At 42.9% G+C, this 16,487-nt stretch overlaps 1 protein-coding gene across 1 annotated transcript in view; it reads right to left on the reverse strand.

Moving 5' to 3' along the window:
* Positions 1–8,095: 8,095 nt before the first annotated feature.
* The window catches only part of UBXN7 (UBX domain protein 7), a 28,122-nt gene continuing 19,730 nt past the window's right edge, over positions 8,096–16,487 (reverse strand). The window contains exons 6-11 of the mRNA XM_059822774.1: positions 16,279–16,425; positions 15,778–15,868; positions 14,537–14,664; positions 13,713–14,106; positions 12,875–12,954; positions 8,096–8,275 (exon numbers count right to left, since the gene is read on the reverse strand). Coding sequence (XP_059678757.1) covers positions 8,114–8,275; positions 12,875–12,954; positions 13,713–14,106; positions 14,537–14,664; positions 15,778–15,868; positions 16,279–16,425 — 1,002 coding nt within the window. The 3' untranslated portion in view covers positions 8,096–8,113. The remainder of the gene's footprint in view (positions 8,276–12,874; positions 12,955–13,712; positions 14,107–14,536; positions 14,665–15,777; positions 15,869–16,278; positions 16,426–16,487) is intronic.

Raw genomic sequence — 16,487 nt, forward strand, 5'->3', positions numbered from 1 at the left:
ACCAACACAGTCAAAAGTTGGAAGGAGTCTGCAGAAAGGAAAAATAAACAAATTAAAAACAAGAGGCATCCTGAGTCTATCCTGTAGTTCCTTGACCTGCAGACCGTGATGAAAAAATGTTTCCAACTCAGCTGGAACAGGAAATATTTTCCTAAGCTGCATGAAGAGATCAGGCTGTTTTCCAGCCCTGAGAAGCACACAAGCAAGTCTTCATGACAGAAACCGGAATCGTCCGTTTCTCTTAACGTAGTGAGGAGGAGAGGCGCACACGTCAAAAACAAAAGAGAAAGTCACTTCCAAGATTCCCCTGGAAAGGTGGCTAGAGCAGCAGCCTTCTCCTGGGCTCCTCTGGAGGTCAGTGCCTCCCAGAAGGGTGTTAACCACGGAACTTGGACAACCTCCCTTGAGAAACCTTTGGGTTTGGACAAGCCAAGCCAAGCACGTTTGCCCTCCTCTCCAAGGCATGCTGAAAATGAGTCACGATGAACGCCCGTTCAAAGTCTTAGTGTGACTGTTGGCACAGTCAAGTCACCCTATTCCATCACGTTTTGGAGAGTTCAAACAGCAAGACTGGGGCAGTGGCTGAAATTCCTTTTTCAGTGGAGACCTACCTACAGTCAGGAACAGAAGGATGACCCGAGATCAGTTTCATAAGCTTCTGTTTCCCCAAACAAAACAAGTACCTGTAAAGTACTTATCCAGAAGGGACTCTGCTCATCAGCATTTCATGTGAGGCCACTACAGGAACGTCCCAAGGAGCCCAAAAGGCAATTGTAGAATTTAGAGGCTCCATCTTGACAACACCTGTACCAGGAGAACATTGGTGGTTCAGGATAGAAAGCCACATTTTCTCTCCTCTTCCATGGGGAAGGATGGAAAATCCTAGCCCTGCCTATTTTTTTGTTTACATAAGGGTATTTTTCCTATCAAGGTGCCAAAAGTTTGTCTCACTTCAAGATTTTGTAACCTCTAGAAGAATGGGCTAAAGCTTTCTTGGGCTCAGCAAGCAGCTCGCTGTAATCAACAATACCTTATCAGCAGGAACTGGACAGTTTCTACTGAAGTCAGTTATTCGGTTGTATTTATTATCAGACACCGTATTGCGAACAGGTTTCAAATTCAGGCAAGCCCTGTCCTTGCTGGCTGGGCAGACCTGAAGCTAGTACCTAAATTAACACACGTTTGGACTTTTTCAGCTGAGCTGCAGCTTCTGCTACTTATTTTTGTGAAGAGACTGAAGGCAACAAAAGCGGCTACAGCCAGGATAGGAAAATCATAAACCTCCCAGAGGTTCAACAGAAGCTACGGCACCTGGACCTATTCTGCCAAGTTGAGATTCACAGAGCAGGAGGCAAAGGAAAAAGAAAAGCATCCAATTTGACAGTTTTACTAAAAAGTCAGATACACACATACAGGGAACTCAGCTTGATTTTCTCTCCTTCTACCCCAATAACCTTAAGGAAAAACTCAGAAACTCTCTGTGTAATGCAGGGACAGACTTTCATTAGAACTAAAACAACAACAACAAAAAAACCAAACCCAAAAACCAAGAGATAAAGAAAGCTATTGAAAACAGTTTGTTTTATTTCCAGGATCAAATATTACAATAGGACATTTACATATATTTATAAAAAAATGCAGCAGTTGTGTATATAGATCAGAGGTTTCCTTGAGTTTGGTCCCTCCCAGCACAGTGAGCTGAAATCTTCCGAATTAATCCTCTCCCTCCTCCCACATGAAGTCACCACCACTGAAGAAGAAAGTGACTACCGTAAAAACCGACAGGCAAAGTCATAATTTCGAAACTGTAAGTTCACCAATTAGAAGAAACAGCTTCATTTAGAAAAACCATCTATCCTATACTCTGGTGTCTCTGATGAGGCACCACGTCTCCGAGTTGAGCTTTACTCAGATGTTCTTCATATAAATCTGTTCTATAAAATAGCACCTCGTCCCCCCGCTCCATGTACTTTCACTATCTATCCTTCTATACCTTAAAAGTCTCAGCACCATTTAACAAGCAGTTACAAAATTACTTTTTTCTGTACTGCAGACACTCACAGTAATTAAAGACAGTGACCAAATCCCAAACTTCTGCAATCACTCATAATATACCCATGTAAAACAACAGAAGATAAAACTGAGGCAAGTTGAGGCACTGATGTTAAGTGCCGCATTCTCCGATTAAAAACACGTACGTGTGTGTATATCTATGTATATACATATGGCTATATTTATTGGGAGTGGACAGACACTAAGCATCTCACGGACAAGAGGAGGCTGGAGTAAAAATCATCCTGTACAACATCACAGAAAGGATATCCATTAACCTCGCTGGTTCAGGAGCAGATAGCAGAGTATAACCGAATTGTGGTCAGATCTCAGGCTTGGACAGAGAAAACCTCGGCGAGACTATCTTTGCAGAACGTAAACCCACACACCTCAACTGCAGGTCGTCACAAGTGTTTAGATCGACTCCAAATACGTGACTGCAGGTTATTTCCAACAACATAGATGGGCAATACAGGGCTCAAAACATGAGTTTTGTTTTGCCTTTAAAACAGTATCTGCTCCGTTTCTGTTAAAATAAATAAATAGAAAGGGTGGGGGAAAGAAGCTGCATTCAAATCTATTAAAATAGCTAGATAAGGCACACCCAGTCTTTACGGGACTGAGACTTTGCACTTCATCCATCTAAAGCACACCTCTGCTACCCCGCCTCCTCTTGGAATACAGGACTACCTGGTTTTTACTAACAACTAAAAAAAGGGATTAAACAAGAAGAAAGTAGTGACATATACTAAAAACTAAGAGGGGATAAAAATTAAGTGGTAAGTTCCTGAAATGACATGCGTCTTCCCGTTCACACGGACGTTCCCACACAGGTATCCATTATCTGTTTCTTCACGTGGTTTAGTAAAAAAAAAAAAAAAGAAAAAAAACCCCAAACCCGCGAACACCACACTTCACGCATCTCCGCAGTGTCTGGTACCTGACGAAACGCAGCCCAAGCGATGCCTTGCCCCCAAAAGAACATTGCTTTTAGTTCAGCCCTTGCTGCTCTTCAATCCCTGCGAACAAGCTCGGCACTCCGGCAAGAACAGACTCAAAAAGCCAGGGTTCAGCATCCCAGCTCCTCCCAGAGGCGAGGAGCGCGTTCTCAGATCTGCCTGTCATTAATTGCCCACACAAGCTGCAAACCGCCCATCGTGCCCTCTGCTACAGGGCAGCTGTGTTCAAAGACCTCCTGCACGGAGACAAGACTTTTGATTTTTGAGGATGCTGGCTTTTTTTTCTCTAGCCCTTTGAAGAAACTTTCCACTTAGCCATCAGGAATTCAAATATAATTAATGAAAAAGTTTTCAATAGTCCGAAGGTGTATCAAACAGCAAAGCACACAATTACGTGGAAGTTTTCTTAAAAGCGTGTTTGAGAAACCAGGCCCTTCAGTAGTGAGATTTATTAAAACACGTACTAAAAACAGCTGCCAGTTTCTGCAAGGGTACAAACCACAGCAACAGTAAAAGTGGAAGGTGGTATAAGCCGGTGCAGATGAGTATATAGATTCGGTAGTCCCTAAAAAAATGCATCTATGAAAGTAGTGGACCACGTGAAACGCAAGCTGTTTGCAGCAGCGAACAACAGACGTGCTCTATAGACGAGAGGCGTTATTCTCCCGTAACAGCAAGGCAGCAGATCTAGTGAGCTCTGGAAAGTACGCTGATGCAAAATTGCTGTTTAAATCTACTTAGGAACAATGGTACCTTTGGGTGCCTTTTTATAGGCAACTATATTTTACAAGGCTATTACGCACATACATGCATATTGTTTTAACACTGATGTTATCAATTTATCTGGTTTATCAGGAAGGGCAACATACTTCAGTCCATGAACGTCAGAAATGTAAAAATCACAGACCTTAATTCAAAGCCTAAAGAAAATAACGCAAGTATGCCCAGAAATGTTTGGCACAGTCTTTATCGGCCCTTTTTGTGTCAGTAGGGAATGCTGTGAGGTTGAAGCTGGTCAATCAGCTTGACTTAGAGCACGTATCATCAGGACGACCTGAAATCCTTCTCTGGGCCTCTGAAGGATCACAAGTGCAAAGGCAACAGTAAATGTGTCAACAGGAGCTGGCAGGGAAAGCCAGCGCTCATTTTGCCTTCTTTTTCTGAATACTGGTTGTGACTGTGACTATTCGCTGCAATTAGACATTAAATGTCAAAACAAAGCATTGTTAGATGAAAAGCACGTGCAAAGGAAACTTCTCCACAAGCAGCAAAAAGCTACAGCTTGAAACACCTCAGCTCTGTTTAGTTCCCTACCCAGAAAGGCTTCCACTGTCTACATGCACTTCTGCTCCTCCAAACTCATGGCAGTCCTTGCAACACAACACGCAAATTATGGCCAAGCAACACCCATAGGAAGCCACAAACCACAGCCTTTGAAGGATTTTTTTTCCTTTGTCCTTCATATTTCAGCATCTTATTTTGCAATCAGATTTAAGGCATTTTTTCCAACCTTGTCAAAAGCAATTTGAACTCCAGATTTAACATCTAGAAGCAACTGTGATAAGGGCGCTTTATAGGGCCCAACTGGCTTACACCTTCACTGCCACGAGCTGTCGTATGCGTAACTTGGTTAATGTTTTCAGCCACGTTCCTCAGGACGGCAAAACACATTCCTCCAAAGGGGTCCAACATGAATGAAGATCCGAAGAGGCTGTATCCTGGTTGGTGCTGTTTCTTAACAGCTTTCAGCCACCACAGCCCAGCTGATTGACGCGTGTGCTGCAGCACTGTTCTTATTTGGTTTGGAAAGAAGGGGGAAAGAAGCGAGAAGAGAGCCACATGCAGGGACGTGTATTACTTAATTTTTTTCCTCTGCCTCCTGCTCACAGACGAAAGCAAAAGAAAACTGAAATAAAAAACACATCGTGCCAGAGAAACAAAACAAACAGGCTCATAATCTCTTGGAACAGAACAAACTACCAGGAACTGCGAGACAGAAGAAAAATCCCGTTTTCAATGTAAATCTTCAGTTTTACATCCTTCTCTCCCTGTTAGGTTATAAAAGATTAGTATTTTTCTAAATCAAACCTCAAGAAAGAGAAAATGAAGCACGAGCATAAGCATTCCTACTACACCAGCAGGCAAAACCATTTACCATGCTCAAGAGGCATGTTTCTTCACGGTTTAAAAATAAACTTGCAGCAGCAAAATGAGAGGCGACTGAGCTGCTCTTGGCATAACAAAAGCAACGGAAAGCTAACCTAGGGCTCCCAGTTTTGTTTTTGATAGCAAGATGATGAGTGTAAGGTTACTCCTTTCCTTACAGCTGAACAGAGAAGGAAGAAAGGAGCTGTCAGCTGCTGTTGCCCTGCAGCTCACACGCTTAGCTCTGAAAGAGGGGGTACGAGAGGAAGGTTCACAGTATGGGACCACACTGTGCACAATCTCTCCAGCAGCAGAACTGACGGACGAAGTTCATGCTCTTGCCTGCAATGCGGTTTCCCCTCTTCCCCACTGCTGATACAGCTGTTAGTTATTTTATATCAGATTGCTTCAACATATCACAGCCTAGCCCCATGTACATGAGTACAGCCGGGGAGGGGTGGGAAGAAGGGAACCTACCAATAAAACAGACCTAAGGACTGAAAAGGCAGAGTCAATTTTGTACGTTTAACTTAACTGCTAGAAAAGTTGACGTGCAACAATGTTCCTGGAGCGGATACAAACCCAAGCCTGTCCAAAATGAGTTGGCCCTCCACGATTGAACGCAGCTACCCAGCAACAGCTCGGAAGAGGAATCAGTGGAACCACAAAGGCTCCCTACCTTACGCTGGCAGGAAGAGGCAGAAGAGCAGGAAAGGTCAACGTGCTCCTGTCCCAGCCTGCCTGAGGGACACGAACGGACTATCTATACCCGTGTTGGGTACCGTGTCCTATTGGCAGCCTGCCTTAATTTTCCTGTGGCGAACGACAGAAGAAATAATGAATTTCAAGGCAAGAAATGTCAGAGTGAATTATTTCAACTAGACAGCTGAAGCTACTTAGGGAAGCAATAGACATACACAGAAAGGATTTCCCTCTGTCCCGCTTTCTTGTACGTCCAAGTCTGAGTTATGAATTTGGATATCCTAGAAACACAAAGGATCCTTTAGTCTAGAGGTGCAACTGCTACTTCACAGGCCAAACACCGACATCCCCCCCCAACCCCGCTTCTAATGCCGGGAAGCAGCCTCCACGACAGGGTCTCTTTACAAACCAAAAACTGACATCTGATGTCACATCAACAGTTGATCCGATCAGATTTTGCTTTCCTGATACTGCACCTTGCAGTAGAATGCAAAACAGCTTTTGTGTAGAAGGGAAATCAACTAATACAATTGCATGATTACATGTAAAACCTCAATTATGAGCAGAAGACAGTTGTGAGCTAATATTATCATGGGGAACGCAAGGCATTTTCTGTGATTTCCTACATTTAAAGACTCCAAAGCACACAGGCTAGTATGAAATTAAAGGCAAAATACCTTGAAAAGTTTTAGTCTATGGTAAATTTCTGACCACTACAGTCTTTAACAAGGATAATCATCTGACTGTGGCAGAAAAAGTTAGCGGTTATAGTAGGTCTCGCATGCCTTTTTCCTCACTGATGAAGAGCAGGCTAAACTGAGTTCTTAGTTGCAAATACACAAATTCAACATCCACCTTGAGGATGGCTGTGTTAGTTAAATTTTATCCCACTGCAATACCTACTGTAACACCAACTGATCCACAGCTCAATGTCTAGAGAAGACATTGGAAAAACAGGGCACTCTGCACGGCCCAGTGCACGCACAGGATATGCCTGCACAATTTCTGATGCCAACTTCCAGAGCTGAAAAGAAAGCCTAAATAAAGGAGTAGCTTTCCATATGGCCTTTCAGATTTAGAGGTAAGTGACGGAAGATGAACGTGAAAACAGAATAAATAAAAAGTAGCCTAGAGCATTAGAGCCAGCAGGCTGTAAAGTCTTTTATAAAGCATTCATTCATTCCGCAGTTTGACAAGGCTGTGTACGTTTTTGATTAATGAAGGAAAACCTGCTTAGGACTTGCTGTCCTGCTCAATTGCAGTCAGTGCTCTAAAACCACTGCAAAGCAGGTCGCTCCTGGGGAAAACAAAACAAAACACCATGCAGAGAAAAAAAGCCAACTAACAGTCAAGTCTTTATGACAGGTGTTTTCCAGAGAGGCCAAGATCTTCACAGCATCCTGCCACCTTCCATCATCATTTGCAAAACCCAGAGAAAGAGTAAAAAGGAGACACTTAGAGGATGTTGGGAAGAGAACAAATGGAAACCCCACCTACTTCTACCAAGGAGTCAGTCCTGCTCCAACAGTGGACATGCAGCTTTCCCTCTGGACCATGCAGTCAATCCCATATAGATCATAGTTGGGGTTGGTGGGTTTTTTTGGTTGGTTGGTTTTTTTACTATGTCCACTGGCAGCATTTAAAGCAGGAGGAAAACATGCGCACAGTCTAGAAGCCTTTAAATTAGATGGGGGCAGAGTATCTCACCACAGCTCAACCCAACTCCTTCCCAAAACCCAAGTTTTTGCAGAGCGCTAGATAAGTGAACCCTTAAGAAGGCTGCAAGGTTAATGGAGACCTTTTGTGAAGAGAATCAAAACAAAGGAAAGACTGTGCTGAAGATTACACTCTCCTTACAGAGAGATGACTCAGTGCCTTATCACACACTATTTTCAAAAATAAATTAAACAAAACAGATTTAAGAATAGCAGCGAGAAGGGTATGTGTATTATGGCCACTCCAAGCCCCAGTATACTGGATACACAGATCACCGTTTTACTTTATTCCATGAAAACAAAGGAAAGATGTTCTTCCCAATGCTCTCCGCAGGGCCCAGGCTGAGGAAGAAAATAAAACTCCAAACACTCTCATTTGGTCACTAGAGCAGGAGAAGGGAAGAAGAGAGAGAAGGGCCAGCCAGCTGCCTGCCTGATTTCAGCACTGCAATCCTATGACCCTCAACTGCATATTTAATAAGTTGGTGTCCCAGGCAAAGAGGAGAGGGGAGGAAGGCTGGGAGAACTCAGGCCACGGTGCTAATTCCTTTCCTGCACAAAGACAGTCTCTTGAGGACACAGGCCTGCCTCCTGTAACGTGATCTCATAGTCCAGGTGGGAGAGTTTCCTTCGAGGGAAGTTGGTGAGAAGTTCAAAGCGTTCATTGGGGTATCCTTTTGACTGGACGTGTTTCACAAGAGCCTGAAGAGAAAGAAAGGCAAAGAAGTGTCATGTAATTCCAAACAACACAAAAGAATCTAAAAAATATCCCATTTTCCTTTAAGAAAAGGAAGTTTGTAATGACAGACAAAGGAAATTTTGCATATAGTAGAGACCCTCTTTTACTTTAATATTTAATTTGTCCCACACATGGTATGAATAATCATAAAAACTAATTACCTAGTGATCCCTTACCTAACTGATTCTTTAAACAGAAGGAAGACATACACTAATGTACAACAGTACACGAATTCAAGCAAGCTGAATTTCACATCACACAATCAAGTCACAGTAAAATAACATTTGCAAAAAAAATCCTTAAGTGCCCTAAAACAGAAGCCCCCTCACTTGTTTATAAGACATTACCCTTACACTAAACCTAAAAACCACCAAAGAAGCATTTTTGTGAGGTAGCATTGACAAAAATAAATGCAGTATTTTTACTAATTTTTTTTTTCCCTGCCTTCAAGAAGCATGAGGTTTTGGGGTTGTTTTGTTTTGTTTTTTAAAGCTCTTTTCAATTCATTGACTTCTCTGCCTACAATAGCAATTGGGGCAGGATACAGAGGGCACTGGCATGAAGGGGTATCAGCCTCACAACCCAATGAGCAGAGGTATCAGGAAGAGCTAGTATCCATGCTATGATGAGAGAGATTTCCCAAGTTCATCAGGAAACACTTTATGAGAGCATGAAGTATGAATAGACAGGGATAGAGAAGTGAAGGTTGGCAGAACAGTAGGGGATACAGCAACAGAGCAAGACTCCGGCAGAATGAAAAGTCGTAGCTCTTTAAAGAGGAGGAAAAAGACAATTAGTAGGTAATAAAGTATGAAAAAATAAGGGTGTCCCAACAATACTGTTCACATAGTTTTGGTGAGCAACTTATGCCAGTAAATTAAGTGTGAGGAGGTAAGCTAGCAGTATTAAGGTTCTACCAGTACTAATTATTCCACTAGCTTCCCCTCGCTGTTTAGCTGCCACTTCAGGAAAACGGCAACCCAGCACACAGAAGAAAGTGGTTGCAAACAAGCACTTGGCAGCTACTGCCGCCGCTCACAGGCAAGGGGCTCAGGAGATCACTTGGGTGGCTGTTCATTCTAGCGTTTGCGTTCTGGTAGGAAAGATGTCGGCCATATGGTGCTGACATGACACAGGATATGGTCTCCCACAACAGACCGCAGCACTCTTCCTAATGTTTCAGGAACATCAATGGAGATGGAGCATGAGGTCAAGGAGCTGCAGGAAGAGGTCAGCTTGTTCTGCTGCATCGGGGAAGATGAGCAGGAAAGCGGTAGGATGCTGGCAGCAACACTATAAGGGCAGGAACTCAGGCCTTGTGGTGCAGACGGAATGGGATGACCAGAAGCAAGGCTCAAACATAGAGAGGACGAGAACTTGCAGGACAAGGCACCCTGGAGACTCATGAGCTGTGGCAGCAAAACAGCAGCTCTCCCCTCATTTGGAAAAATTAAAAAAAAGATAAATAAATCAGTTGAAAAAACAATAGAAGGTCTTGGCACTAAATGGGGAGGACAAACAAGTTTCACTGGAAGACATAACTAGACCCACTGGTCCTACTCAGCAGGTCAAAACCAGCAGGGAGAAGCAGCAGTGCATGCTGGTGGAGGGGACTCCTCCTGTGGGAAACTGAGGCACCCAACTGCCAACCTAACTCTAAGGCTTGGAAGCCTGCTGCTTGCCCACAGCCACGATCCAGGCTGTCATGGAGAGATTGTTAAAACTCATCAAAGAAAGCTCAACATGTGTCTGCAGTGCACCCTTCCAGCAGAAACCTGAGCTGCACCAGCAAGAGTATTGCCAGCAGATCAAGGAATGAGATTACGCCACTCTGCTGGGCCACACTTGGAATACCGTGTTCAGTTTTGGTCTCTCCACATTCAAGAGGTACAAGGAAAAACCGGAGAGGATCCAGTGGAGGGCTATCAAAATGATTAGACTATAGGACACGCCTCGGTACATGAAGAAAGGTTGAAGGACTTGGATTTGTTCAGCCTAGAAAGGAAAAGGCTTGGTGGGAATATCACCACAGTGTTCCAATATGAAAAAGATAAAGACATTTCTTTCACAAAGATGCACGGTAACAAGACACAACACACACAAGTTGCTCCAGGGGAAATTTCACCTGGATATAAGGAAGGAATTTTTTACCATGAAATTAAACTTTGGAGTAAGTTGCCCAGAGAAATGGTGCTGGAAGTATTCTAGACTCAACTTGAGAGAGCCCTGGATAACCTCATCTACAGCCCTGCTTTCAACAGAGGGTTAGACCAGATGATCTCCAGGGATCCTTTTCAACCTGGACTTTTCCAAGACTTGATGACTGCAGAACAGCCAGGGAAGTACCTGCATGGAGATTTCTTCCGAATTCATCAAAATCCACACAACAAGCTTTTGGTATGAGGTGACTGTCGCCCCAACCTCCTCTTTCACCTGGACTGTTCTCTAACAGGCTTTGGAGATTACAATGCCTGTGTCTGATGAGGAATGCAAGTGGGTTTGACTTCCTTTTCAGGCAACAAGGATGATCACAATTCCTTTACAAACCACTGCATTTAAAAATTCAGTTCAGTTTACTGCCCACATCTTCCCCCTGTCCCGTTTAAAGGCCAGCCCTTCCTGCACACCTTACAACACTTGGCAGACAACAAAAGTTATTCAAGCAACCAGTCAGCGATGCAGAGGAAGGGCTGAGCTGCAGAACACAGTGAAGTCAGCTTACTTAATTGCACACAACGAGCAATTGCTTCTATAAAAAGTCAGTGTTGCCTTTTTTTTTTTGCCTGGGGGAAAAAAAGTATTACGGTAATATTGGAAGCATAAGCACATCCTGGAGGTAACAGTGTGTAAAGCAGCCACTCTTAATCGATAACAATGCAATGATTAAAAAAAAAGTTTTAAAAAACAGCCAGCGTTGGTGGGAGAGCAACATCGTATCATCAGTTAAAACTTCTAAAGTGCAACTGTCTCCTTAAACAATTTCTTGTTATAGTTCTGCTCAGCTTTAGAATGGAAGCAATGAAGGACTGAAAAAAAAATCAGCATGGGAATGATGCTCACAAAGAAACATCTGAGACTCAATCTTGATTTGACTGAAATGGCTTTAAAAAGGGATCACATGACGTGAGCACAAAAGCTGCCTGTTCAGCTCTGCAATAAAAAGATATCTTTACCCACAAACCTTGACTCACCTAAATTACTCTGCTGACTGTAGAGCAGGCGGCCGCAAAGGAAATCACATGCTGAAACTAACTTCCTTTAACTACCCTAGTCCATAAAAGGAGTCAAACCAGAAGTCGGGATTATCAGGAATGTATCAATATTACAACTATGTATCACCTAAATAAATTAGTTAAGTATTCAGAAGTGCTACATGTTTACTAATACCTGCAACTTCATTTAACAGACTGCTTTCAAAAAGCAGTCTCATTAAGATAGAAGAGAGTACTAAAAGATGTAAAGATTATACACCGATGACTGCTACGACAAAGCAGGAATGAAGGTCTGAAAGTAAAGCTGGTTTCGACAGTAAGAGCAATGCTCTGCCAGCGTTCCTCAGTCTCTATATTTCCGCCCCAGGACCCCACATGTAGCACTTGCAGGCAGTCTACATCCTACCGCTTACGCTTGGTTTTGAGAGCACTGACCGTACAACAAAAGCAACTTTTTTTTTCCCTTTTATTTTCAAGCGAAAGAGTTAAGGATAAGAATACGAGCTTGAGACACTGTACATTTCTAGAGTGCTGCAGACTGGGTTATAGTCTCATTTTCTGTAAGAGATGTGACACTTTTCTCCTAAATCTGCACAAGATCCTTCTCACGAGGTGTGCTATTGCCTTCCCTAAGACTTCAATACAGAGCTTTTAGGTTGATGACATTAAAATGAGCTTAACTGGCCACTGTGTCATGAAAGCTCACGGCTAACAGGAATAACCTCTTTACACACTGCTTCCAGATAAGCATCTGCAAAATTCTGATGGAAATGCCATCCACATCGACTTCTCCAAGGTAAACAAGCCCAAAGCACAGTTGAGATGCACACCTGAAGCACAGTAATTAAATAATATTGTAATAAATTTGTTTTGGCAAAACTTCCTCCAAAGTCTACTCTGTCATCCACATCCAGAAGGGAATGGGGAAATACAATGAAAGAGTTCGAGGACAAGAATGAAGAGTTTTGCTTCTGGTTTTACTGTTGTCTGACCATGGGCAATGACGGAAATTTTCCATTTAGAAAAAAAAAACAAACCACAAACGAGTGAGCTGAGAGTACTTTACGGTAATTTAACAATTAATGCAAAATCCATTTAGAGTCATTTTAGAAAGGAAACTAGCAGTTTTGGGACTACAGAAGACACGGGAGCAACGGAAACATACAGAGCCAGCAGAGTCTGTTGATTGGAAGAGAGGAATGACATGGAAGAAACAGAGTGACAGTGCAAGCGCTCCCTGGATATACCACTTCCACTAGATCCGATTTCAAAAGTGCCACCACAGGAAAATAAATTCTCCAAATTCAGCTCTCCTGTACTCAAACAAGGATTCCAATTAACTCCACTCACCAGCAGTTTGGCTTGTTCAGGCAGTGAAACTTGTTCCCTCTTTCCATCTGGATACCTTAGCATCAGCTGTGCCTTTGGTCCTAGCATAAAGGAAGTTACTACAAGTTAACAAACAACAAGGCAGCTGAATTGAGCTCTTCTGTAGATTTTAGGAGGCACGCTTTACTGCGCAGCATAGCGGGGTTAGGGACTGGAGACGAATACAAGGTTCCAGTCTATGAAGATACACTTCTACCACGTGTTTAAAATATACACATCAAACTCATGACTCTTTCAAGAGTTAATAGTAGTGACTGAAACCAGTCAGCGGTCCCAGAGAAAAGCACACTGTGCTACCCCTGCCTTTGAGACCACCTCACTCTGCTGCATCCCAGCTAGGGCACGCAGGGAGGAACAGAGACTCCGGGGACTCGTTTGTATTGGCCAAAGTTGCATTACTAAAACCCAGCCCAGACCGTCAAGGCAGCCAAGCTAACTGAGCACGAGGTGGGGCTGATATTATTCTGCTTCCCTCTATCATAGTGGTAGAAGGCCTGTCATATGCACCTGCATTACACCAATGCGTACTATATTTGTGGACAAGGTCTCAAACTAAAAACCTTGAGCTCAGTGACTAACACGACTCCATAGTTTGTGGCATCTCTGTGCCAAAGTGGTGCTGCTCACAAGGTGAATCACTCAAACATCTGGTGTCAAGGAGGGAGTAAAACAGAAGAAAAGATTCAGCTTTTCAAAACAAGGAACGAAACCGTGCTTGTCAGTGTATAAAGATTTTCAGGAAAAAAAGCCACAAAAAACCACAGGTCACTATTTAAAAAAAAAACAAACGGTAACTTACCATTCACATCTAGGCCCTGAAACGTACTTTCAGGCTTGTCAGTTGACTCCTCCAGTATCCCTGCATCAATGCAGGGCAGTACTCTGTGATTTGATGTTGTCCCAGGCTCAGTCCTTGCAGGGGGCTCAGGCTGAGGCCTCCGACTCTCCTCTTTTTTGTACCCCAAGTCCTTGTGCGGAGACTTCCTCAACTTGGCAGGATTCTCCGATTCCTCCTCCTCCTCAGATCCGCAAACCGAAATAAACTCTTCACTTCCAGAAAAAAGCTCCGACTCGGACTCCTCATCTGACCGACTCTCCTGCTTGGCCTGTGAGGAATCAAAATGCGTCTCCTGTAACGATGCTCTGATAGCAGCTTCCAACTGGCTGTCCTCACTGGCATCAATGAGACTCTCCTGTTGAATACAGACATAACACAAATACATAAAAATTGCTTTTAAATATGTACTGAAAATCAAGAGGACATCAGTCTTCCAAAAAGAAGCTACTAAAACTGTCAGGAACAAACAGCATGGAAAGCTAGTCATGCTATGACTACTTAATGACTTCTCCTTGGAGTTTCACACGGAGCAATATATTTTCCTTCCACACATGCACAACTATGTGACTGCTAAATCCAAAACAAATGCTGAAAGCACAAACTGCACAACAAAAACAGTTATCATGGGAGAAGGCGTTTCCTGGCGCACCATATTTTTGCATGCTCTTGCACAAACTCATTAAGTCGGTTTACACTACTGAATGGGAAATCAGTACAGCTGGATAAAGACAAGCTAGCATGTTCTTTCAGGTTTTTCCAATCCTCCTAGAGGGCCTCATACTTACTGAGCGAGAGCATTTTTGGGGAGGGCTGGTAGAATGGCCATCCAGCTGTCCATGCTCACTCAGGAACCCAGTCACTTGGTCCAAGAAAGAAGTCACGTCTAGCTGGTGCCACTCCACTAGTTTCTGGCCTAGGGAACAAATGGTGTCATGAAACATAATTTCAGCAAAAGATTGCAGCTTAGCGGTCAAACACACCAACTCACTGCTGTGCGTGCACTCTGCAAAGGGCTGTATTTGTGGAACTGCAGCTTCCTACAGGCTACCACCTGATAATTATGAAGCTTCCTCCTTCCACTCCCTTGAAAAGGTTTCAATCATGGACAGACATAAATACAGACCCTGTTTATTTCTGTTCTTTTATTTTATCTATGGGAACATGTGCACAGAATGGTGAATTAGGCTTCAAAATGAAAAAAAGCCAAACCACTAAGCTTACGAAGAAGCATTGCCTGCTTTGATTCTATGCCTTGGCAAACAGCATTCATTTTCATAAGTAAAGTGCTAAGAAGAGCATCCTAACTTCAGCTTCAACATTAAAAAAAATAAAATGTTTTTGGGTGGTTTAAGTCAAATAGCAAGAAATCTCAGCTCTGATTACAGACACTACTACTTCAGTCTTGAGAACAGGAGACCAGACCATTAATATAGTTGCATTATATGATGATAAAAGAAGAAAGGGCGTTGGGATACAGAAGAAAAAGCAACAATTTCAAAAGAGCTGGAGGGGCAGGTAAAAAAAAAAACCCAAACCAAACAACAAACTCAAAGCCAAAATGGTATTTGAAAATTAAGATGCAATTTAATAAGTCATCGCTGAGCCTCACAAAGCTGCTGTGTAAGAGGCGGGAAGCAGATTCATGTAACGCTTACAAATATTGTAGTTTATTCATCACATGATTTCAAGTAGCTTTTAAAAGGACCCTTAAAAAAATTAATTTCAGAGTTTTACCACCAGGTGGTACTATTTTCACTTTCTAAGCAAAGTACTTGCTAAGCTACACCAAGTTCAATAACCAAATACACAAAATTTCAGCAAGCCTGAAGTTTTATTCTCTTAGCTCCTCCAAAACATACTGCTTCGCTTCTTCAGGGACAAGGTCTCTCAAGAGAGCAAAACAACGTAACTGAGATTATTCAGCTGAATGTAACACATACTGCGAAAGATGGTATTCCAGCCTACAACTGCCACTCCTTTTTTCCGGGTATATAAACTGCAGGTAACCAACTGTCACTTCTCTTACCTGTCCTGGGATCCAGGATGGAGACATAAGGGAAGTCTGCTAATTTATAAAACTGTATGTACCTCTGTCCTTCCTCACTGTCATGGTATACCTACAAAATACCACGTTGGAACTAAATTACTGGGTGGAGAGGGAACACAAACAAACTGTACCTTGAAAACGTACAAAGTTTTTCTCTGTTTTTACAGTATAGGCTACAAATGGTACGTACAGTTCTCGGTAACTCTGACAAGCTGAAAAGACGCCTCTAACACTCCGCTACGCTACAGATTAGAAGATAACATCTTGAATGCAGGAGTGAAAGGCAGTTTATGCATTCAAATGCATATCCATGAACTACATCTACATCCATGCACCACATCTCCATGAACTACCGCATCTTTTCAGCGAGTGCACCAAGAGAACTGCAACAGTGCCATTTTATTCGAAGAAGTCCATTTTTTTCACTGGCCCATCTACCACGACACCAAGTTACCCCCACGGCCCCATTAAATTTCTCACCTGCCAAAAAATGAAATGTTCCCGGATTATGTTCTTCACAGCCTCATTGCTCCAGACATCGCGGTTGAGACACTGACAGGCAAAATCTTGCACATTCTGAATGTTTATCATGAGCCATTTGTTCTGCATCTGACCACACTCCTTGGCCTGTAAGCAGAGAAAAAAACTTCATTAAATAAAGCTGAAGAGCCAGACAGAACCAATGCCAG

This window comes from Gavia stellata, chromosome 11, assembly GCF_030936135.1.
Source record: "Gavia stellata isolate bGavSte3 chromosome 11, bGavSte3.hap2, whole genome shotgun sequence".
In the NCBI taxonomy this organism is placed as follows: Eukaryota; Metazoa; Chordata; class Aves; order Gaviiformes; family Gaviidae; genus Gavia; species Gavia stellata.